Here is a 26,027-nt window from a genome sequence, read left to right on the forward strand (position 1 = left end):
CTGGTCGCAGACGCGCGGCCAGGCAGGGAGGGTGCGTGAGCGTGTCAGCGACACGAGCCGCCTGCGCCTACCCACCCCGCGCGAGCCAGGTTTCCGAGGCAGCTTCCGCGTGTCTTCGCCCACGGACCACTGGCTGCCAGAAAGGCCGGGAGAGAAACAACAGGCACCCTGTCTTGGAAACAGCCGCGTCGGCCGTCATTCATAATCCGGCGGACCGGAAGCCCGCTGTTACGTCACTTCCTACCGTCGCACAGCCAAAAAGGTCCGGTCTTCGCACTGCTGCAGGAACCTTTGTTTCCCCTTCCTCGGAGCCGGCTAGTTCCGGGAGCGGTTCGGAAGGGGCCTCCGGGAACGGACGGAGCCGCGGGGCGGAGCGGTGAGTTGTGACGAGCTAGCCGGCTCCCAGCCGCCTCTGGGAGGCTCGAGACCTCCTCGAGGGGCGAGGTGGGAGGGTGGTTGCGTGGGGTCTTAGCTTCCTCGTTCCCTAAGGGAAGACCTCGTAGTTTGCGGGCGGTCGCGTGCCCCAGGCTGACCGCTCCCTTCGGCGGGGTAGTGCTTCCTCCTAGGGTGCTTCGGCTAGGGCTCGTCGACTGAGGCTCGGCTCCAGGGACTAGGTGCCTGCAACCCTGTCGCGGACCTTTCCCGGAAGGTTTTGGCGACTTCTCTGTGCCGCTCCCTCTTTCCGCCTCTTATCTTCTCGGGCTCCCTCCTCAAAGACCTTCCCCCGTGCTAGGCCTTTGGTGTCCTGTTCTGATCAAAGGATTGGCATTCCTTTTCTGAGCGTCTGCTCTCCGTTTACAGCTTCTCTGTCACTTGGTTGATTTGGAATCGTGGACTTTCCGCATTCCCTGCGTTTCCAGATGTGTCCCTAAGATTTCAGTGTAACCCAGGGCCAAGAATTCAGTAGAGGATTGAAATGGGCAGCACCTTTAAAAGGATTTTTATTAGAAGGGTTTGCAAGAGCTTCCAAACATATAGATGGCAAAGCTTTCTAGAGCGTTATGCGATGACAGCCCTAATATTGCTCTCTGTGTAAATAGGTTCAGTTTTCTTTATCTTGTGCACATGCATATGATCAATTTGGACTTCTTTTAAGATTGGCATGTAGGGTGAGAAATGGGATCTAGGGCAAAGCATTATGAATATCCAATTTAGGTTGGAGAGCTCACGGAAGACCCAGATAGTGATATTTAAACAAAACCTAGTTCATCCATACAGTATTTTTGAGAACCTAAGTTTTAAACATTAGATGTATAACTAAATAAAATAAGTCCTTGCCCTCATGGAGTTACAGTCTAGTGAGATAAATGAATTTAAGACAGGTAAAGGATTGGGAAGAGAGTATTGCAGATAGGAACATTGTACAAGTCTCTAGTATTGAAAGAGGCGGTTTTTGTATTGCTTTTCCTGTTGCTTTTTTGATGTTTGAGGGTTTGTTTGGGGGGGCAGGAGGTGCAGGGAAGATGGGTTTGAGTTTCTTACTGCTCTTTGCAAAGGAACTTTGTAAATGGTTAGAATTGTGCAGAAGGAGGGAAAAGATCATTATACTTTACTTTGAACCCTAATAATTTTGTAGCCATTATATTATGGTACTTTGCAAGGTAGCAAAGTGATAGTCAAAAAGATAAATATAGACTCCCTCCCTTAAAGTACTCAGAGTTTTATAGGGAATATAACACTTTTACCAAAAAAAAAAAAAAAAGTATGGTTCAAGGTAGAAAGTCCTAGTACCACAAGAAAGCTCTATGAGATATCCTAGGAGGGAGAGATTAGCAGTAGTATTTGGGGTGGAGAAGGGCACACCGTTGGTGAATAGAATCTTCATAAGAAATAATATTTGAACATAGAATTTAGACATCTAAAAATGGGTAAAAAGCTTCCCAGAGAGAAAAATAAGTAGAGGTATCAAGGCCAGCTGATGGCTGTGCTGTAAGGAAAATCTGTATATGAGGAATTAAAATTTTTGTGCCAGTTAAGGAGTCTTTTTAAATGGTGGGTGAAGAAATTGGGCTTTATTTTGAAGACAGTAGGAGGTTTCAGTTTTTAAGCCAGAAAATGAAAAAAGAAAGAAAAATGTGTTTTGGGAACATTAATATGACAACAGTGTTGAAGTCAAGGAGAATAACTAGATTACTGCTGTAATGCAAAATTTATAAAGACATGAATTTGAGTAGTAGTGGAAGTGAAAAGTGGAACAAATGTGGGAAATGCTACAGAGTCAGAATCCATAGGGAAGACCTGCTGGTTGTTTGATAATAAGAAATAAGAGAGGCCTCAGTGAGAGGATTTAGGCCTCGGACTGGATTAGTGGAGAGTGTGTCGTTCTTTGAAAAAAGTTCAGGACAAGGAACTTTTGGGGCAAGGTACTCATAATCTTAGTTTTAGTCTTAACTGAGTTTGAGATACCATTAGGGCAACCAGGTAGACACATCTACTAAGCAACTGGAAATGTGGAATTTGAGCTTAAGTGAGATTGGAGTGGTGATAAACACCAAATCATCTGCCTGGAGGTGATAGTTAAAAACATGACCTATAGAAGATAAGCAAGGAAGAAGTTGGAAACTGAACTAGAGAAGATAGACAAGGACCAATAATTGGGCAATACCAAGAGTGACAGAGCTGAAAGGAGTCAGTAGTAGTCAGAGATAGAAAAGGAAAACCAGAAAAGCTAACTGTAATAGAAATCAAGGAGGAGGGGCGCCTGGGTGGCTCAGTCGTTAAGCGTCTGACTTCGGCTCAGGGCGTGATGCTGGTGTTCCAGGATCGAGCCCCACGTCAGGCCCTTCTGCTGGGAGCCTGCTTCTTCCTCTCCCACTCCCCCTGCTTGTGTTCCCTTTCTCACTGGCTGTCTCTCTCTCTGTCGAATGAATAAATAAAAAAATCTTTAAAAAAAAATCGAGAAAGTTTTTGAAAGAAGAAATGAATAATATGTGTTCAGTTGGCCAGCATTTATGAATACCTGCTACCTGCCAGGCTCTTTGCTAGGCATAGTTAGCAGCAGTAGTAAGATCAATCCAGTGCTGGTTGTCATGAAATTTATATTCTAGTGAGAAAGACACACACTGTTTACATAATTAGCAGTGTAGTAACTTTTACAAATAAGTGCATGTTGTTTGGGGACCATGTAACAATAAGACTTCTTCTTTCGTTGGGGGAATGTGAAAAAAAAAAGCTGAGATATGAAGGATGAATAAGATGGGTATGGGACACTTTCTACTAAAGTGCTGAGGTGAAAAAGAGCATGGTAAGTTGGAAGAGTTGAACTAAGTTATGTGGCTACAATAGAGAGTGGGAATAACCTGAGATACTAGGTGACATTTGATGAGTGTGTATTCTTTGCCAGGTACTCTTGTAGCTACTGTGTATGTATTACCAGATCTTGTAGGGCATTAGAGACCTTGTTAAGGATCTTGTTCTTTAACCTTTGAACACAGAGAAGTGAAAAGACCATTCTAACCAAGTGAGTGATATAGAAAGACGTGGACGGGAACAAGAGTGGTTGTGGAAAGACTGATTAAGCTATATGGTGTACCAGATAATGGATGATGGTAGCTTGGTCTAGGGTGGTGGTAGTAAGGATTGAAAAAGGTAGATGAATCTGAGATATATTAGGTGGTTTGGTGATTGAATGCGGGGTGGAGGAGCAGCAGTGGTGGCAAGGAATTAGGAGGACTTAAAGCTGATACTCAGGTTCTGGCTGGAGCAGTGGGGTAAGTATCATTTGAGAAAGGGAATGCTAGGAAGTCTGGTTGGGAGACAAAAGAAGAGGTTTTGCGTGGCTCTGTTAGGCACGTGATGAATAGGAGGCACCAGGGAGACAGCCGAGTCAAGCTGGCTGTTGGAGCTTGAACGAGATGGATGGGCTGGAGAGAGAAATTTATAATCATTGGCAAAAGGGTGTAGATCAAACTGTCTAGGACAGTAATTCTCAAACTTTAGAGTGGATCAGAATCAGCTAGAAGGTTTAATACAGATTTCTGGGCCCACTCCCGAGTTTTCTCTTCAGTTGATCGGTGATCTGTGTTGCTGATCCAGATGTCACATTTTGAGAAGGTGTAGAGTGAGACAGGAAGAGACCCAGAACTACCCTAACCTTAGGAACTCATTTATGTTGAAGTGGAATAGGAACCTACAAAAAGACTAAGAAAGAAATAGGAGGAAAAACCAATGTTTATTTTATTTACCTAAAGTTAGGAATACTTTGGTGAGAACATGGAATGGTGGGACAAAGGTCAAATTGCAGGAAATGCAGCATAAATAGAAGAATGAAGAAAGGGAGCACAGAATGAGGATGACTTTCTGAGGAAGTTTTGCTATGAAATGAAGAAGACAGGATACAAGAGCCTTGAATATATTTGTTAATGAAAAGATGCCAGTTGAAAGAAAGAGGTTGTGGCTGTGGGCAGTGGAGAAGACATAGTAAATAATCCATAGCTCAAGGTCCAGATGGAGAAGGAAAAGGTAGGATCCAGGTACAGGTAGCATTACATGGAGAGCCACCTTTTCCTTTATCAAGTGGGAAGGAGGAAAGGATGGGCGCAGGTAAGTTTGTCGAGGTAGTGGCAGGAAGTTGATTTAGTGTTTGTCTGACAGCTTGTTTTCTCTGTGAAGTCAGCAGAGACATCTACTGAGATAGGGTAGCAGTTTCAAGGAAAATGGAGAAAGTGTAAAACTAGTCTTGGCAGAAAGTGGGGAGGTAAGTTGACAAGAGAAGCATGATAGGATTGTTAAATTGTGTTGTGGAGTGCCTAGATGAGATTGGTGACTCTGAAAATACGGTGTGTGTATTCCTCTCAGCTGCACTCAGAGTTTGGGTGCAGTCAGGGAGAATGTAAATAACAGGATGGATGATACAAAGCAGATGAAACTATAGGACTGTAGGACAAGGGTGCTTAGAAAAGAGAGTCTTTGAAAGGCTGGACCATGGAATATAGCTGGAAAGGAAGTAAAATGACAGACTGCAAATAAATCAAGAAGGAGTAAGAGATGGTGAAAAGAGATCGTTGTTTAGTAGTGGAAATTTATGTGTTATATATATGCATTTGCCATAGATGATTCCTACTATGAGCTAAGAATTCACTCCCACCAGTGTCACTACTACCAGATTCCTAGGTCACTGACATTTTTTAAAGTAGTAATTACTAATTTTCTGACATCCTTTTTTTTTTAAAGCAATACCTAGATTTTAAATTAAACCTACATTTAAAGCATTTAGTTTCTTTCATGTATTGGTATCTATCTATCTGTCTATCTACACACACACACACACACACACACACACACACACAGGACTTTTTTTTCTAGAATTCTAATCCTCAGTAAGAATGATACAGTTCTTTTCCAGTCTGTTTTGATCATGGATTTTGGAATATACAGGGAAAGATTGTATAAAAGTAACAATTTGGTGTAACTCCAGGAAAATATTTTTGGAAATAATAAAGGAGGTAAATTGAGAAATTAGTTGCTGACCTCTTTAAGGACGTCAATAGATGAAAAATAAACTTTCCTATGTGCTGCGCATTTGCCAGTAAGAAAAGAATAGAAACCAGAGAAGGCAATAGAAAAGGGGGTGAAGAAAAGTAAGATAGAAAACTAAAATATAAAGGATAAAACACAGAACTACGGGTATTTTATATTAGGCCCAACTACTGTTTTCTCTTTGATGAGGGAAAAAAGTTGAAGCAAGGAGGTGTCAATAAGGAGAAAGCAGAGGAAACAAAGAATTGGAGGGTTCTATAAAGTCAAAGTGCAGGAGGAATGGAAGGAAAGAAATGGGGCAAAAACCAACCAAACAGAAAACCCAAAAGGAAGGTTAACCTGGTACCCTGAAGAGGTTTCTGGGTCAAAACAGCGGAAGAGATAGAAAGATGAGAGATTATAGTCAAAAAGGAGAATAATTATGGCTAGTTTTAAGCTTCAGTGGCTGACGATGAAGCTCCTTGGGGTTGAAGATGAAGTAAAAGTGCAGGAAGCTGGAGAAGATCGTCAGTATAGATGCGATTTTAGCATTGCCCAAGATGAAGGTGGGGAAGAAGAAGATGAGCATGGTTCCATACTTTAGCGACCTTGAAGGTGCAGGTGTGGATTTCAAGAGAAGATTTTGATGAATGGTGGTCATGGAATGTTTTTCCAAAAGCAGCAATACGGAATAAGATGTCCGTAGACCTCTTTGCTCTTTGAGTAGGAAGTCAAAGGGACACCAGGGAGATGGTGGTAAAAAGGTGATGTCATGGCGGAAATAGTAAAGGTAAAGAGATACAAGGAGCGCTTAAGGGAAAAAAAGTAGAAAACATGGGGGAATATATTGGTAATGATTGGGGGCTAGAAGATGATGGGCAGCTAGCAATGAAGTGAATGTGGAGAGAGAGAAGAGCTGAGCTGAAAGAAAGTATTGGAGGGCTTTACAAGTGAAAGGTAGTTTGTAGCTTAAAGCAGCCTTGATGTATGCATAATAGGGAAAGGGAAACTAGAAGTTGCTAGATAGACTAAAGCAGTGGCCTCCAAATTTGTCTCATTATTCCATACATGTAAAATTGAGCACACTTCCATGTATGTTATCAATTATATGCATACATTACTATCATTCTGTATATTAACAGCTTATTTTTAGTAAAAAATTAAAAAGAAATTCTTATTTTTTTCCCTGTATTCCATTATGAAGACCCCTGGGCTAGAGGGACATGTTAGTAATTTAGGGCATGGGTACAAAGCCTGTTCAGTTTTATAATTGCAGGATCGTATAAGAGCTGACTCCAAGGTTCCAATTGGAATGTTGGTATTGATAACATGACCTCTATAGTCTTATAATGTAGGTGCTGACTCTTGTCACCTAATCTGTAATGCAAACCTTTTATTGGCAGTTAACAGAATTACGTAACAGTAAATACTTGGCTTCTGGTTTTTAGCAAAGAAATTTCAAGTAATGGTTTTTCTAGTGTATTAAAAGGATTCTCTTCAGTATTAACCCTTTGGTCAATCTCCTAAAACAGATTGTTTTGGATGAGTAAACACTATGCTCTTTAGCTATAAAAAGTTACATCAATGTAGCGATTAGGCCGTTTTCCCCTTGAGCACTCAGGAGAAATGGCAGCTTTATCCTTTTCATGTGGACATTTCAGTGAGGAACTGTTTTTTCCTGAGAATATGTATAATGACCAGCCTATACCATGAGTAAATTTTAAAATAGCCTTTCTGTACCTATCATCTATATAGATAATGTATGGAATAATACCATCTTAAGAAGTGACAGACATTGCTTCTCAATTTTCATTAAATTACTAATACAGCTGTTTGAGGTAGGTTATTTTCCTATTAGTACTGGCTTTTGGATTCATGAATGATTCAAATATTTTAGTAGAGCACAGAATTTGACAATAATTCCGAGGATATCGATAAGTACCTAATACTTTCTTGAAAAATTAAAAAAAAAAAAAGCCTAAGGGTGTGTGTGTGTGTGTGTGTGTGTGTGTGTGTGTGTGTGTGTGTTTCCTGTCAAAGTTGGAGAGGGATTGGGAGAAGTAGATGGGTAAGGAACAAACAAAATTCATTTCAGTCTGAACTTTCATATGCCAAGATTCAACCTACAGCAAGTTTTGATGGCTTTATAAACCCCTGAAAATGAGAGATTACTGTGGAATTGCTGACAGATGCTTAACTCTAACGATGCAAGTGTGTTGCATTATTACAATATTAACCTCAAGGGTAGAGGACAACTTCAAGCCTTACAATACTGATCAAAGGATTGAACACAAAGTACACACTTTTATTTTAATAATTCCTTGCCTGGAGAAGTATTTGAAAAAGTGACACAAGAAGTAAACCCACATGATAGCGTGGGTATTAGCTGAAAACAAAACTTTTTAATGTTTGGAATTTCATAAGCCTTTGATGTACATCTTCACTGTATTTTAAGCTCCTGATGACACAGAGCGTTATCATAGGCCCTATGGGAGAGATTTTATATATATATATATATATGTAATTTTTTTGTGGTAGCTATGGCACTATTTCTTAGAGAACTTGCTTTTTAAAAATAGGTTAATGCATGAGATACCACAATCTAAATGTGATCCAATAAGATTATCATTAGTATGTTTTCTGAGGCATTCAGGATTGGAGCTGGGGACTACGGAGATAAAAAGAAAATATAACTGAGGTCAAAGCTGCAGCATCAAAAGCTGCTGCACCTTTACAGATCATCACTCGATGCTTCCTCTAACCATTGCCCTCCTGTGACATCTCACACCCCAATCTTTCTTTCTTTCTTTTTTTTCTTTTTGGCAGTGGAAGTAAGGTTTGAGAGAAGGAATTTTGATACATAGTAAACCTGACCTAAACACATCAAATTGTTGTATACTGAACTGTAAGTGTATATTTTCAAACAGAGTTAGGAAGGGGCTCTGTGGCAGGGAGGAGGTATCTGGTTTTAAAATTTAACCATGGATATGGATACAGAAAACGGATAAAGTTCTTGCTTCAGGGGCAAAGAATTTAGTAGAGATAACAAATTTACTTTTTTCTGTAATAACCTTTTATACATTTCAGATTTTGTATCATGGGTACAGTATTACCTATTATAAACAAAAGAACAAATTGATAAACTTTAACATAGATAACTGTTCATTGTCTCTAAATTAACTGCCCCCCTTTGTTTTTTCTTCAGGTATTGGCAATGGCTGCTACTGTGAACTTGGAACTTGATCCCATTTTTTTGAAAGCACTAGGCTTCTTACATTCAAAGAGTAAGGATTCTGCAGAAAAGCTAAAGGCACTACTTGATGAATCTTTGGCTCGGGGCATTGATTCAAGTTACCGTCCATCTCAAAAGGTGAATAAAAAGCTTGGAGGAAGTTTTGTAAGGCCTGTAGTAGAACAGTGTTAGTATTCAGACCATCTCAAAACAATCTCCCTGCCATAATAATCTTTCCTTGAGGCATGAAGAAATTATGTTCTTTAATGTTCTTCCTTCACGCTTTCAGAGAACTGTTGCATTACGTAGAAAAGTTAGCTGGGTGGGAGGGGTACTCTGTTGTACTACTGTATGTGTAGAGAATCCCACTTATTTACGATTTAATTTCTATCTTTATGATCGAAATATTTTTTAAGCTACTCGTTGAAACCATAACTTGTAATTATTCTCTAATGTTTTGCGGGCCAAAAATCATGAAGTAAAAGGGCAGGGATTTTGCAATGAAGTGGATTGAATATGGGTAGGATAAATTAAGGGGAAAAGGAGATGTGAATGAACTATGAGAACTGTGTGGCTCCAACTTTGATAATAACAAAGCAGCCAAACAACTTTCTGTGAAAAGAATATACATTTTGGAACCAAAGCTGCTTTAAATCCCAGCTTGCCTCTTACTAGTTGTGTGGTAGTAGATATTATATCCTGAACATTTATTGTGTTTAAGGTACTTTTCTGCATGGTGTATGTGTATAATTAATTTTAATTGTGATAATGATCCTTTGAGATAGGTATTATTTATTTTCATTTAAAAATAAGGAAACTGATGGGCACCTGGGTGGCTCAGTCAGTTAAGCGTCTGACTTCAGTTCAGGTCATGATCTCAGGGTCCTGTGATCAAGCCCCACGCAGGGCTCCCTGCTCAGCTGGGTGTCTGCCAGTCCCTCTGCCCCTCCCCCTGCTTGTGCTGTCTTGCTCTATAAATAAATAAAATCTTTTAAAAAAATAAAAATAAATAAGGAAACTAAGGTGCATAGTAACTTCATTTCAGCCAGCCTCTGTTTATTTATTAGTAAAATGGGGATAATAAAAATTACCTTGCAAAATTGTGAGAATTAACCAAAGATAAATTATGTAAGTTACCTAGTGTAGTATCTGCTTGGTACATAATAGGCTTTTTGTGAATGGCAGCTCTTATTATATTCTGTAACACCTGATACATCCTTTCAAGCCTTTCTAAAGCTCTAGAGCCCTGAAACTCCAAGTCACCCAGGTCTTTGGACCTAGATACAAACTGAGAAAGGGAAGACAGGATTACATCATTCTCTCAGTCTAATCCAGAATTTCAAGCTAAAGACAGGCCCAAATCCCAGACTCAGCAGCCAAGCCCCAGACCCAGTGCTTAAGTAAACAGTGGTATATCGCCCCCAGTCTTCTTTCAACACCAACTCTTATATTCTCAAGGCTTTCTACTGTGTTTTGAATAGTAGGCCCAGTGTGTCCTTGTTTCTTCCACCGTCATTCTGGTAGGTTCAGCAAGTTCACACTGACCAGATTACACAAATCTACAGAATGCACCAGTAAGTTTATTCTGCTCTGAATACTGATGCTACCCCAATAGAAAAAACCTATTATTAATAAAGAAGCTGTACTGTATTTTGAGATTCTAAAACAAAAGGAAGTTCATTTATTAAAATATATGAAATATTTGTTTTGATTAAAAAGCCTCCTGCCTTAGATTTCTAACTGGAGTTACTTCTGTTGATCAGCCTACAGAAGATACTCTGTCAGGTGTTTACAAAGTATGGATTCACCTAATTGTAGCCTTTAGCTGTCCATTTCCATCTCTAGAGTAAGAATCACCTGGAGGCAGTGGTGTGCTTATAAATACTAACAACTGATTCTCCAAATGTACTTTCAACATAAAAATTGTTGATATTTCATTTACATCATTGAATGAGTCAAATGTGAAATAATGATCTTAGAGGTTCCTGGGTGGCTCAGTTGATTAAGCCTTGATCAAGGTCAGCTCTTTATCTCAGCTCAGGTCTTGATTTCAGAGTCATGAATTCAAGCCTCATGGGCTACATGCTGGGCATGGAGTCTGTTTATTAAAAAAAGAAAAAGGGAAAGAAATGAAAAAGAAATAATGAACTTAGAACTGAACTCATCTGTCAATGACTTGTACCTCTTTTTCTGAATTAGATAATAGTTTTCAAACGCTACAAGATTTTTAATTTTTTATGTTAGAGACACAATAACTTTTTAAGTTAAACTGCATTACCAACATTTTTTTCCATTGCTTTCCCAAGTCTAAATGAGTGGTCACCAAACTTTCTGTAAAAATGTTTTAGGTTTTGTGGACCACATGGTCTCTGTCAAAACAATCTGATTCCAGGGGCGCCTGGGTGGCACAGCGGTTAAGCGTCTGCCTTCGGCTCAGGGCGTGGTCCCGTTGTTACAGGATCGAGCCCCACATCAGGCTCTTCTGCTATGAGCCTGCTTCTTCCTCTCCCACTCCCCCTGCTTGTGTTCCCTCTCTCACTGGCTGTCTCTATCTCTGTCAAATAAATAAATAAAATCTTTAAAAAAAAAAAAAAAACAAACAAACAAACAAAAAACAATCTGATTCTGCCATGGTATCATGAAAACACCACAGGTTCTACATAAATGAATGAGTATTGCTGTGTTCTAATGTAACTTTATTTATAAAAAACAGGCAATGGGCCAGATTTGGCCTCTAGGCCTCTTTTCCAACATCTGGTCTAGACAATCAGCACAATAAATCAAGTGTAGCTACCAGTAAGTCTAAAGCCCTGTTCTTTATCCCTTCCCCATTTCTTCCTCCTCAGAGGTTACCACTGTTCTGAAGCTAATGTATATCATTCCAGTTTGTATTTTTATACATTTATGTGTTATCACAAAAAAGTAGACTGCACTCAGATGTTTTAGTTTATTTTAAATGGGAAGAAATGGCCTCCTTTTTTGCAGGGTGATTTCAAGGAGCTATCATAGACATAAACTCTGTGTACTATTAGCAATAGATAGCAAGTATAAATATCAGCAAAGTGGTAATTTTATAAGACAAGGAGGAAAAGACAAGCCAGAGACTGATAATATTTGCAAAACAAGTATCTGATAAAGGATTTGTATCCAGAACCTATGAAGAACTTTTTAGACTCAGTAATAAAATGAACAACTCCATTTTTTAAAAAGGGCAAAAAATTTAGAGGAACGCTTTACCAAAAAAGATACACGTATGGCAGATAAGCACTTGAAAAACTGTTCAACATCATTAGACATTAGGAGAATGGAAATTGAATCAATAATGATATATCACTATATACCTATTACAATGTCTAAAAATAAAAAGTTTAGCTATACCAATGTTGACGAGGATATGAAGGAGCTGGGACTCTTCATATACTCCTGGTGGAAATATAAAATGGTATACTACTTTGGAAAATCATTTGTTAGTTTCCTAAAAAGTTAAACATACACCTACCATATCATCCAGCCATTTTACTCCTAGACATTAATTCTAGAGAAATGAAAGTAAATGTCCACACAAAGATTTGTGCATGAATGGTCATAATAGCTTTATTTGGAATAGCCCCAAACTATAAACAAATATTCACCAATAGATAAGTGAATAAACAAAAGGTACATCCATTCAATAGAATATTATTCAGCGATATAAGGAATGAACTGTTGTATACTCAACAACCTGAGTCAATCTCAAAATAAATAGGATGAGTGAAAGAAGACAGAGAAAAAGAGTACATACTGTATGATTTTGTTCATATAAATTTCTAGGAAATGTAAACTAATTTGTAGTTACAGAAAGCAGGTTAGTGATTGCCTGACGATGGGGGGACATAGTTTCTCTAGAATGTATACCTCTATGAGTAATTATAATGGGCCACAGGGAAACTTTGGGGAATGATGGATATGGTCTTTATATTGATTGTGGTGATGGTTTCATGTGAAAACTACCAATTTTACATTTTAATAGATACATTTTATATATCAATTATTTCCCAATAAAGCTTTTTAAAGAAATGGATGTTACATTGGTCAAAACAAATCTTAATTTTTTACTGATAATTGTTTATATTTATGATCTACTTTTTGCAGTTTCTTAGAACATTTAATTACAAGTATCTTTTTTATTTCATCTTTTAGGATGTGGAGCCACCCAAAATTTCAAGCACAAAAGCTATTTCTGTTAAGCAAGAGCCCAAAACATCATCCAGTCTTCCTTCTGGCAATAGTAATGGCAAGGCCCTCACAACTGAAAAAGTAAAGAAGGAAGGTGAAAAGAGACCAACTGATAAAGTAAGAATTAATTTAATCTGCCTTTAAAAAGAGTAAATCAGTTGTGCTTATAGGCAGGAACAATGTTTCTTTCTGTGCTCACTTTTACATAGTACTAGGTAAAGTACATAATAATTACTCAGTAAACATATTTTGATAATTATAGATGTTGATTTTTTGAAAAGTGAGTAAAATTTAGAAACATTTAACCATTTACTGAAGTCATTATCAATGCATATTTGAACCCTAGGGGATGTACTAATTTCAAATATAAACTTTAATCCATAACTTAAATATTCTAGATAGAACAGTTGTTGAGAAGAAAAGACAGGAGAGAATAAAGATGTAAGTGACTAAACATGAAATTTGTTGCAGGATGGTGTGTACCTTGACAGAGCTACAGGAAGTTCTTGGATTGCCTGTTTTGAATGATTTTTGCACATAGTTAATTATTAAGATTTTAGCACTTAGTAAAAAATACATTAAAAAGATCTTTAGTAATTCCTGCCCTCAAGGTGGAATATTTTAGTCTCATATGTTTTCATACTTTTTCTAAATATTGGCTATTTATAAACTATATAGTATTGTTTTCTGTGCGTTTTAGTTTATATAAATGGTATCATACTGTACATGTATACCTTTTGGCAATTTACTTTTTCATCTCTCAAGAAATGTGATTTTGAAATTCACCTGTGTTGATAACATGATGATGTGAATATTGTTTTCAGCTACCATATAATAGTTATTGAGTGAATAAATCAGTCTATCCATTCCCCTACTGATGAGCAATTAGCTTATGTCTCCTTTTTTCCTATTACAATGGTTCTTCAGTGAGCTACTTTAAAGGTAAATTTGTGCGCATGGTGATAGTTTCCATAGGAGGTATATCTATAAATAGATGTAATAGGATAGGTACGTCTTCAGTATTACTGTACATTGCCAAGTCACTCTCCAAAGTGTATATACTAAATTCATACTCTCGCCAATAAAGTATAAGAATTGCAAATTCTCCATGTCTTATCAGACTTTTTAATTGTTGCCAATCTGACAGGTATGTCTGTAACATTTATATCTTGAAGAGAGGAGCCAGAATTTGCTTTGAAGCAAATATGGCAGTGTCTGGATGACTGGGAGATGGTTTGTTATTTGCTTCTTTTCAATATATTTCGAATATCAGTAGTTTAAGATTTTATTTATTTGAGAGAGAGAAAGCAAACACGATAGGGGGGCAGAAGGGAGAGGGAGAAGCAGCCTCCCCACTGAGCAGGGAGCCCAATGTCGGCTTGACCCCAGAACCCAGGATTATGACTGAGCCAAAGTCAGACACTTAACCACCTGAGCCACCCAGGTGCCCCAAATATCAGTAGTTTATAATTTAAAATATTTAAGATAAAAAGTAGCCTTAAAAATAGACTTTTTAGTACTGTGACTTCTCATTTCAAAGCATCCGACATGGGGAACAAAAGGCCATGTAAGTAAGTGCATTGAACTTCCAGAATTCTTTAATGGATAAAAGAATACAAAGACAGATACAGATACATACTAAAATGTTCTGATTTTTTTTATTTCTACCTTGCTGGTTTCTTGTAATATCGATTATGAATTTATTATAAATCTTCTACAGATCTTTAGTGTTTATAACTGTTCCTAACTATGTCAAAATACCTGTCAGGTAGACTTGGTCATTACAGGTGTCTATCTTATCCATCTCTCCATGATAATAAGGTTTATTCTGACATGTTACTTTCTGACTGTCTGCTTTTTATAGATGAAATCAGACATCACAGAAGGAGTTGATATTCCAAAGAAACCTAGATTGGAGAAACCAGAGACACGGTCCTCTCCCATTACTGTCCAAACCAGCAAGGATTTAGCTATGACCGACCTTTCCAGTTTTGAGGAGACTAGTGCTGATGATTTTGCCATGGAGATGGGATTGGCCTGTGTTGTTTGTAGGTAAGTTGCACCTTTCTGTGGAAAGATTCTCTTGTTTTGTAAAAGAGCAAGCAAAAGGAAAAATAAAATCAGACCAATTGTTGAGTGTTTATATTTTGTTTTTATAATTTGTAGGTGGGTAGGAGATAAGTAGATTATTCTCTATGAGATGCCTGTATAGCAATTTAACATCTTGAAAATTGTCAATTATTGTATCTTCCTCACTATGGCATCTTTAATCTGTCACAGTAACATTTTCTGCATTCTTGGGTTCTAGAGGGAAAGCTATTATTGCTTTATTCTTTAGTGAAGAAGAATCTGTTCAGCGGATTAATTCTGTTCTTTTTAAGAGGTCTGTGTTGCTTTTTTTTTTCCCTTTGAATTGTTGATACTACTTATAAAGTACACTGTTATACATTATTTTCTAAACACCTTACATCTTTTCCTACAAATAATGGAGAAGAATGAATGGATCATGTAGGTTATTCTAAGTGTTGTTTTAAAACATGGATACATAATCATAAAAACATGGATAATTTTGCTTATTAGAAGATGCATTGTAAAAATCAGAAAAACTGAATTTTAAACTGCTTGATGCAAGGGACTATATTTTTAATTGTTAATGACTTGTACTGCCTAGCTCAACAGAAAAGATTACCATCTTTGTTTCTGTTTTCTTCATGAAAATGTTAGATTCTGGTGCATTGGGACAGAGTAAATAACTCTAAGCTTTTGTGAACCTTACAGAGAATGAGTTAATGTACTTCTGAATGGAATCATTTGTTGCGGCTTCATTGTTTTCACATATATTTATTTCAGCCTTTATCTACCATGAAGTTCATAATTTTTAAAAAAGAAATAAATGTCAAAGTAATAAAGGAGAGAGAACTAGTAACTTTAACCCTCCATTTGGAGACTTATGATAGTCTAAGGCTGTGGTGATTGCTTTTTGAATTTATATTTTCTTGATACACAATTTGCTACATTCTATTCAGTTGATAACACTGTATTTATTGAATACTCTTATCTGCACAGTAATATGCTAAACACTGTAGATAATTAGGTCCTGTTTCTATCTTCATGTGTAAGTCAATTTAAGTATATAGGCAACTTATTTTAGTGAACTTATATATTAGCGAAGAAGACAGAACAACGTGTAAGTAACAAATATAAAGGAATTTAATAGAAGTATAGAGAAAAATGTTATGAGACTGTTGGAACACTAGCCAAAGTCTACTCCTTTCTGGGAGAAAGAAAAAAATTATAATGAGAAATGGCTAGGAGAGTATAGCCAAATTCAGTTACGGGGATGCCTTGTATTCAGTGGTGCTTGAGTGTGGAATGCTTGTGCAGGCTACATGCTAGAGTTTGTTGTTTTGCTGTTTGGTTGTCTGGGGTGTTTCCCTCTTTTATATATCACACTTACCAAAACAACCCTAAAATGGCTTTAAATTGTTGCATTCAAATAAGTGCAATGTTTGATGGTATGTTTCCTTAGGCAAATGACGGTGGCATCCGGTAATCAATTAGTAGAATGTCAGGAGTGCCATAATCTCTACCACCAAGATTGCCATAAGCCCCAGGTGACAGACAAAGAAGTGAATGACCCTCGTCTTGTGTGGTATTGTGCTCGATGTACCAGACAAATGAAAAGAATGGTAGGAATCATTTTTTTCTCTATTTTAAACAGTCTCTGTGATTTTTTTGTTGATAGGTGCTTTTCAAAATAAAATTTGAATATTTAAGTTGCTGAAAAAATAAGTTATGTATACTGATTATTTAAATGTTTGTATGTATAGTGTACATGTATGATTTATGTATCTGTGCCTAAAGAGTAGGCCATATAATACCCATTTTTCTCTGTTCAGCTTATAGTGTATTCTAATATAGATAAACAGGATTAGAGACCTACAAAATATGAATATTCCTTACTAGTATGTCACTGTATTTACAAACATTTGGAAATACTATAAAGCACTTGGGAAATGGTGAGATACAAAGCCCTAGTCTTCGGTGAGTCTGGTAAGGACATATTGAAAATGTCTATTCCTGAGTGGGCTTAAACCATCAAACTCACAAACTACGTACAGAAGCATTATTTGCATATGATGTCTGTCTTTCCATCTGTGTTTCTCTTTTCCTCAGTCTGTCCTCATTGTCTTTGACCATTTATCTCATTTTCCCAGTGTACTTCCTTTAAAGGCTAATATAACTGCCTTTAACATCATACTGAAATGTGTTTTCACCTGTTATATTGGATTGTTTTGTAACTTTTATTCATTTAAAAGGCAGATCATTTTCCTTTGAAGAAATCAAGAAATTGTTATTTTCTTTAGTGACTTACTCGCGTCTCCTCCTCCCCTGCCTTAGATTAGGGTCTCTTATTAGAAGAGTTTTCACATCTGTTAACCAAATAAATTTCTACATAGACTTTTCTGGCGAAATATATTTTTTCAAAGGTAGGAGTATGTAGTTAAAAGTAAAATTTCGAGTTACCTATTTTATTTTTCAATCAGTTAAATCAGAAATAGGAAATGGTTTTATTACTATGAAAATTAGTAATATTTCAATAGTATGTATATTTTCAGTATGTAACAGGAATTTCTGTGACAAAGTTTAATTTTTTCTGCTCAGGTTGATTATTATTTAGTTTATTGATTAAACTAGTCTTCCAGGACCTCAACCAAATGATTATGGGTGAGCAATATAGTACATTCCAGGGCATTGACAGAAGTAGTCACTAAGAATTGATAATAATAAAAATAAGTAATTTGTGACCATAATCTATCTTTCTTTAGTATATCTTCAAAGATTTTTTTATTGTTATTTATTTATTTATTTTACTAGTGTTATTGTATATTTTAACTCTTTTTTATGTTATGTTAGTTTTTTATTGTTATTTTATTGTAAGTCTCAATAAAGTAAGTACTGTTCTCTTCAAAGGATTTTCTCCTCCGTTTTTTGTGACAGTTTATACCAAATCTATGTTTATGGTTCTAGCCCTCTTTCTGGGACGAACTTTGGCAACTGACCAGATATCTTATAGTAACTTTAAGTTCAACATCTTTAAAGTTAAAATTGTTTTCTTCTCCACTCAGTTCCCCCCCACCCCCCGGTTGCCTGAACTAGAAAACATTATCCTTGATGCCTCTTTTAATTCCATATCCCTTTGTTTACCAAATTTGCTAGTTACCTCTTAAACATTTATCAAATCTGTTCATTTTGCCCTTACTACCCTGTTCCACTAATTGTCTGTTGCTTTAACCCCTTAAGAAGTCTCCTTGTTCCTCAAGCGCCTGGGTAGTTCAGTCGGTTAAACATCCAAATCTTGACCTTAGCTCATGTCTTGATTTCAGGATTGTGAGTTTACTTATGTAATGAGGTTATACTCATTAGGGTGAATATATGGACCTTCTCTTTTTGACTCAAGTCTATCTTCGTATTTGTCTCTCCCACCACTTCACCATATAAACCCATACACTCCGGCCATGCCAGACTAAGGGTATCATTTCCTGAATATGTGGTGAACTTTCCTGTTCCCATATGTCCTACTTTTCATCTTTTTTTTTCATCTGCGATGTCTTTTCTTTATCGCTTTACAAATTAAATATGTAATTCATTTATCAGTAAGACCATGTCTTATTCATAGGCTTAGCACCAGAGCAGAGCTCAGGGCTGAGTAGGACACATCCTACTTTCTGTTGTTCTCCGTTTAAGGTATGTAAAATGGAGGAAATGTGGTTTAGTACTAGCAATAGTCAATAAGTTCAATCTGTATGTCCAAGAGCCAAAGTACTGAATGGAGAGCCATGACTAATGTTAAAACATGAGTAGACTTCACCAAGAGTAGACTCAGAGAAATACCAAAAGGCAGATCTGAAGTGCGTCTAAAGATCAGGGTTCAATAAACACAAAATTTAATGAGAGAAAGAAATTTGGAAATAGTGCGGGTGCTAAATTTAGTCATTCTAACTACAGTTGCTTTCAGTGCAGTTCTGATATGTGCATTGGTTATGCTCCAGGGTATCTCAGAGATACTATAAAGAGCATCTTCTATCCCCGTTCTCCTCACACTAATTTCTCCAAGTAGGGCAGGCTCTGCGGTATACATTATTGTAGGAAGACCTAGTCAAGAATGTAGCGGTAGTGTGTGGTAGGCTCCAAGATCGTTCTTCAGTTCTAGAATGTTCTCATTACCAGGTAATTGGTTTTGCCCCAGCCCTCGGTCAGAGACTCCTATGACTTATTGCAGTGGTTTTCAATCTAAGGTAATAACACACCTACTCAGCAGCATTTGGAAACACATGTTTGTGATTACTGTCTGACTGGCAATTATTGCCCTGAGTGGGAGATTTCATACATTCTGCAATGTGTGAAGCAGTCACCCAGTGAAAAATTACATATCTCTCTTGGGCAGCAGCAAGTCGGGGATGATACCCTAGTTCCCAAAACTGGTATTACCAGCAAAGGACCAAGGGTTCTGGGTGTTTCTTACCTAACTCTTACGATGGTAGGGGTTGTAGAAGCAGCAGGTCCGAACAGGATCTTCGAGGCGAAGGCCCCTTCTTGCCTTCGCTGTAAGGAACCTTCACCTGCTAGCGCCATGTAAGTTACGCCGGTCTTCAGAGTCACCCTCTGGAGTAGTAGATGTGGGTGAAGGACTATAAGATTGGAAGCCGTGCTTATGGAACCACGTATTTCTGATTTACTCTGAGGGCTGCATCTTCATAACATGGTTTTGCAGTAGAGGATAAGATGGCCCTCCTTTCCTGCTGGTAAGAGATATTTTACCACAGGTAGTCTTCTAGCATCCTTAATAATATTCTTTACCTGAATGTTTCTTTATAAATAATGTTTGAAAGGAGGTATACTTTCATGTGGAAAGCATGTAATATAAAAAATGGGTTGAATTGAAACTTAAGGACCAAAATTATGTAGTACAGCAAACCGTAGCGCAAGAAGATTACACAAGAAAGCCCAGACAGAAAGACTGCATTGAACTTTCCAGAAATGGAAGCAGATTATTAATAAATTTCCCGATAAAGTCCTGCATGGTCTTATTAGGATTGTCAAAGACAATGGACTGGCTGGGAGCATCTCTCCTCATCCAGTATGCATGGGTCCTTCCAGATTCAGTTTTCCTATCCTATATAAAATGGTGATGATGAATAATAAAAACTATTACTGTCCGCACTCAACATGTGCCAGACACTATACCAGACATTTATGTAACATAATTCATCCTCATAACCCACCTTAGAAACAGGTGGTCTTATCCCCATTTCACAGATGAAGAGAATGACGATTTTGAAGATGTACATATTTTACCTGTGGTAACATAGCTAAGGACGTAGTTGAGTTGGGTTTTAGTCCTGTATCTGTTTGACCCTAAGAACTGTGCTTTCAAATGCTGCACTATACTGTTTATATAGTTATGCTTATTTACCTGGAAAACACTAATAATCTGAAAAATCGTTAGAGTTCACAAGAGAATACAAAGTTATAAAATAAAGGAAAAAACTCAATTATTGGTCAAAATAAAATTGAAAACGCTTATACAGGAACAGTGGATACAGATTCCTCTTTAATAACATAGAAAATTGTATTTGTGGACTTTCTCAGAGTTTAGCATGCCTACTTTTGCAGTGTGGAAAAACCTCGAAAAGATACATTACTTGTCACCAGTAGTTTTTTATCCACATGCTGTATTTGAAATCGTATAATTGATCTGAACTACCTTTTAACTCACCCTCATTTACTTAGAGATTTAGACCTGAACAGCGAGAAGACTCCTAAGTCTTTGACCAACCATAATAAATAAATGCACTCATTACAAGTGAAGTTAACTAGTTACAAATAATCTGTGATTTTCCTTTTTTTAAAGAAACAGTTTGGTTTGTCTTGTTAAAATGGTATTTAATCAACCTAATCTGCATGATTTATAAAGCTTAATATTATCTTTATTGTTTAGAAATGAATAAAATCTGTAAAACCATTCATAGGATGGTGATAAAAATAATTTGTTCAAGAATCCATATTTTCAGTCTCAACACAACATTTTTTAAATGTTCAACTGTATTTCAATTTGACAAGAAGTCCTGTGACAGATTTTTATTGTCTTTTTTGGTGCATTCGTTTAAGATTTTGTATCTAATTTAATCCACTGATTTTTACAGGCTCAAAAAACTCAGAAACCACCACAGAAACCAGCTCCCACAGTTGTTTCTGTAGCCCCAGCTGTCAAAGACCCGTTGGTTAAGAAACCAGAAACTAAACTCAAACAGGAGACAGCTTTTCTAGCGTTTAAGAGAACAGAGGTCAAGGTACAGTACATTCCATTTTTATCTAAGATTGGATTTTAATTTAGTTGACTCAAAAATACTTTAAAAAAATATTGATGAGGAACTTTATATACTGAATGGCACATGTTGGAAAAAGACTGCATTACTGTTAGCATTGGGTAGAAAGAGAACATGTATATAATTATTTAATATCTAGCTCTGCTATTTCTCTTTTTATCACGATTAGGAAAGATTATCTATAAGCATTCCAAGGTGGTATTATTTACCATTTCTATGTAGTCAGACACTTACCTCCAATCAGGAGTTTTGTTTGAATTCTAAAGACCTCTGCCCTCAGTAGCAGCAGTTTTGCTCCCCACATTACGTGCTGATTGGCCTTGTGACATTTTTTTTCTGCTTATTGGCTATTGAAGAAATTTTCTTCTTTTGTCTTATTTTTTTCCTTCATTATCATGAACTTTCATGGTACCTACCTCTTATACAAAGGGACCAGATTATCTAGTGAAAGTACCACCTTTCTCATTCTTAGGTTTACATCCTTGAAATAACACTACATTATTATTAATATCTGGCATTTTGATATCATGGAATAAAATATTTTTCGAACTAATTTTATAACAAAAACAATATTTTTACTGAGTTACATATTCCAGTTTTAAGCAGAGTATTAAAGATGGTAGAAAGAATATTAGCCCCAAATTCTCAAAGGTTGATCCCAGAAAATTCTAGGTATTACCTTGTCCTAGTGACTCTAAGTAGCAAAATTCAAGAACCTTGGTGTGATGATAAAGAATATGAATGTAAAGGAGTGCCTGGGTGGCCCAGTTGGTTGAGCATCCGACTCTTGATTTTGGTTCAGGTCCTGATCTCAGGGTCCTGGGAATGAGTCCTGCATCGGGCCCTGTGCTCAACAGGGAGTCTGATCTAGATTCTCGCTCTCCCCCTCCCTCTGCATCTCTCCTGCTCACTCTCTCTTTTTCTCTCTCTCTCTCAAATAAATAAATAAATCTTTAAAAAAAAAGATTATGAATGTAAAGTACTCTGAGAAAGATACTGATAATTTTATTCTTGGATCATTTTTAAACTTAATTTGCCAGGGAAGAGTTAATATCCAAAGGATATCCATAATTGCCATATAAAAACTTAGTGAGTTGGAATAGAGCGGAGAATCATTTATTGAAAGTAATTAGAGTTGCTGTATTTTATACTTAAATCACTTTTAGGTAGATTTTTATACCAACTTGTTACTACTAAAGTTTAATTTTAAGAAATCCAACATGAAATCATTTTATGGAAAATAAGTTAAGGCCTTGGCTGTCATTTATTCTGACTTAGAGGTTTTGATGTTTTTATGATGAAAGTGAACACATTTTTACTATGGAAAAAAAATTTGTTTCCTTTCACATATTAAAAAGCAAATGGCTTTCTAACTGGGATAATGGGGAAGAAAATATTAATAGTTAAAAATTGAGAAATAGCTGAGAAATTTATTATCTATACTGAAATACTGGGAAATTACTTGGTCTCCATTGTTTGTGTTACTTTACTTTTTTGTGTTCTAATAGTATTATAAACCATCTGTCATTCTGTTGAAAAGCAATACCAGTAACAGCAAGCCATTAAACTAAAGTGCTATACACACAGAACTTGCTTTCTGTTTATACTTCGTAAGTGTTGGTATTTTTAATTACTTCAGATGGGTTTTCTTCTGTGAAGTTTTTTGAAAGATCATTTAGCCATATGGCAGACAGTTTTATGTTTAATAGAAAAGGAAAAAAATGAGATCTTTCATAACTGAAAATTGAAAGTTTACTATACTTTCGTCCTTTTGGTTCCCTTAACTTTTTCTCATTACTTGTGTGCATTCCTCTAGGGATTTATAATTTATGTGTGGTTTTTCTTCTCTGGGTAACCTTATGAGAGAGTTACTGTATGATGTCACTGTAAAAAAAAATACTGCTTTTCAGAATATGTGAACAAAAATCTGGACTTTTCCTCTTATAAAATAAATATCTCAGCACTCTATTCTGATTACTTTTCACATTGGTTAAAAATGTTTACATGCAGGGGCCCCTGGGTGGCTCAGTTTGTTAAGTGGCCAACTCGATTTCAGCTCAGGTCATGATCTCAGGGTCCTGAGATCAAGCCCTGCATTGGGCTCTGCACTCAGCAGGGAGTCTGCTTGAGGTTTCTCCCTCTCCATCTGCCCCTGCCCTGCTTTCCCTCTCTCTCTCTCTCAAATAAATATATAGGGGCGCCTGGGTGGCTCAGTTGGTTAAGTGTCTGCCTTCAGTTCAGGTCATGATCTCAGGTCCTGGGATGGAGCCCCGCCTGCATTGGGCTCTCGGCTCAGCAGTGAGTCCGCTTCTCCCTCTTCTCCCTCTGATCTCTCTTGCTCTTGCTCTTTCTCACAGTAGTAAATAAAATATTTTAAAAATAAATAAAATAAATAAATTTTAAAAAATGTTTACATGCAGACAGTATTGAAGGCTACTTTGTAAGAACTAAAAATGTTTTTACCAGCTCTCACAGAGTTCAGGTCTGAAGTGCAACTGCATGTATTTTAGGCATGGTAATTACTCTATTTTTAAGTAAAATACTATTTGTAAGATTTAATCTTTTACCCATATGTAAATTTAACACTTTTGTGAATCTTAAGAATATGAAGGTAGCAAGAGTGGTAGTGAAAAGTTCAGTTTATAATTAATTTGAACAAAACCCAATTTTGCCTAATGTGAAGGTGAAAAAAATTTGTTCTCATGTGAATAAGAGCAATATTTATTTGTATAATGACATTGGTATCACCGTTAGCTTTTGACTGGCCAAGGAAATTAATTAGAGAAACTAAGATTTTATATCTTTAAGACATTTATCTGGGAGTGAGTCAGGCCTACTTAAAATGTCACTGTACAGCTTATGAGGCAATTGATAAAATCCTTCGTACAAAAGCAGGGATCTCTTATGTGATAGTTTCAGTGGAAACCGTGAACAAATTGTGAAAATAAAGTTACGAAACCTTTTTAATGTATCACCAGCGCTGTACAATTCCAAATAGTTAGCATTGCACGTCTGTATACATTTTGCAGTGCAGGAGCTATTTGCTCAAAATTGTGTTTGGAACATTTTAAATGGATTCAGAATCTGACACATTCATTCACTCAATAAATAATTATCAAATGAATCTATTTATCTCAGACATCTTCTAAATGTCCTGGATATGAGCATTTTTGTCCATTAAGAGTGGATTCTGTTTTTGAAATGATCCATAAGCCATTTGGAGCAAGGTGTAAAGAATTAGGTGCTTTACTTGAACTAGATAATACCTTTTCTGGGTGAAAAACAAGTTAAAGAATTAAATCTGATTTTCTAGTGCAGTTTGTAACTGAATCTAAAAGCAATTCCCAAAAAGGAATTTCATACATTTCTTTTTGGAATCATTAGGTCAAGAATATGACATCCCAGAATTTCTGCTTTGGAAATGGTAGCATCCATTAGCCATGGATAAGTATTACTGTTTGTGTTTTTTTAGATCAGTTTCATAAGAACTTAATTTTGGTGGTGTGATTTAAATTTAAATGACAAAAGTCATTACTTTTGTATAAAAAGCCCAGGAATTAAACTTGTTACATATTTAAGGTATTAAGTGTTAATTACATTTGGCTCTAAAGCAGTATTTATCTTATTTTTTTTTAGACATCCACGGCTATTTCAGGAAATTCTTCTAGTACCAGTGTTTCCTCTTCAGTAACTAGTGGCCTAACTGGATGGGCAGCTTTTGCAGCTAAAACTTCCTCTGCTGGTCCATCAACAGCAAAATTGAGTTCAACAACCCAAAACAATAGTGGGAAAACTGCTACCTCATCAACTAACCAGAAGCCTGTGGGTTTAACTGGTCTGGCGACGTCATCTAAGGTTGTAATAGGTTCTAAAATAGCTTCCAATAACAGCACTGCACCCACTGTACCATTGAAACCACCTCCACCTCTAACTTTGGGCAAAACTGGCCTTAGTCGCTCCGTTAGTTGTGACAATGTTAGCAAAGTGGGTCTTCCTAGTCCTAGTAGTTTAGTTCCAGGAAGCACCAGCCAGATCAGTGGGAATGGAAATAGTGGGACATCAGGGCCTAGTGGAAATACCACTAGCAAAACCACTTCAGAATCAAGCAGCTGTCCCTCAGCATCCCTTAAAGGTCCAACTTCACAAGAATCACAGCTCAATGCCATGAAGCGATTACAGATGGTCAAGAAGAAAGCTGCCCAGAAGAAACTAAAGAAGTAATGTGGCCATGTAGGTTTTTATATCACGTTACCCTAAGTCTTATTAGGACATAAACTGTAATATACTATAATTTAATAAAAATCTTCACCATGAAATTTCTATTATTTCTTACCTTAAAATGCTAAATGTTTTTAAGCAAAATTTGGTAATCTATTTTATTTTAAGTCTGTTTAACATTTTTATTTTAACAGTTTCCATAGTGTGTGAAAACAATGATTAAAATGATTAATTCCTGATGAGAACTTTTGGAATCCCAAGAGACTAGTAACATACATGAATTTTTTAAAAAAAGAAATAGTCTATCTTCTAGCAAAGCCCCAAGAATTAATCCTGCTGAATAAGGTGCCTTACAAGGTGGCAGGAATGATCCAATATAAAGTTTTCTACTTTACCCAAAATATTCCGGATATTCCATCTTAGTCCCCGGCCTCATTTCAATTGATTCTCCCTCTACCCCCAAATATTTCATGTCCCCATTTTCAAAATTAATTTTACATAATTGATTTCTCATA

At 36.8% G+C, this 26,027-nt stretch overlaps 2 protein-coding genes across 5 annotated transcripts in view; one reads left to right on the forward strand and one right to left on the reverse strand.

Moving 5' to 3' along the window:
• Positions 1-656, reverse strand: part of GSTCD (glutathione S-transferase C-terminal domain containing) — a 131,458-nt gene extending 130,802 nt beyond the window's left edge. The window contains exon 1 of one of the 4 annotated variants that reach the window (XR_004628756.1): positions 1-655. The gene's annotated coding sequence lies outside the window, so the exon portion shown is untranslated. The other 3 variants (XM_034671421.1, XM_034671420.1, XM_002924291.4) reach the window with 3 other exon arrangements.
• INTS12 (integrator complex subunit 12) lies at positions 248-25,610 on the forward strand. Its single transcript, XM_002924290.4, has 7 exons — positions 248-376; positions 8,663-8,827; positions 12,869-13,021; positions 14,769-14,956; positions 16,434-16,593; positions 21,112-21,258; positions 24,931-25,610. The coding sequence occupies exons 2-7, from the start codon at positions 8,672-8,674 to the stop codon at positions 25,513-25,515; spliced, it is 1,389 nt and encodes a 462-aa protein (XP_002924336.1). The 5' UTR covers positions 248-376; positions 8,663-8,671; the 3' UTR covers positions 25,516-25,610.
• Positions 25,611-26,027: the final 417 nt, after the last annotated feature.

The sequence above is a fragment of the Ailuropoda melanoleuca genome, chromosome 11 (assembly GCF_002007445.2).
Source record: "Ailuropoda melanoleuca isolate Jingjing chromosome 11, ASM200744v2, whole genome shotgun sequence".
In the NCBI taxonomy this organism is placed as follows: domain Eukaryota; kingdom Metazoa; phylum Chordata; class Mammalia; order Carnivora; family Ursidae; genus Ailuropoda; species Ailuropoda melanoleuca.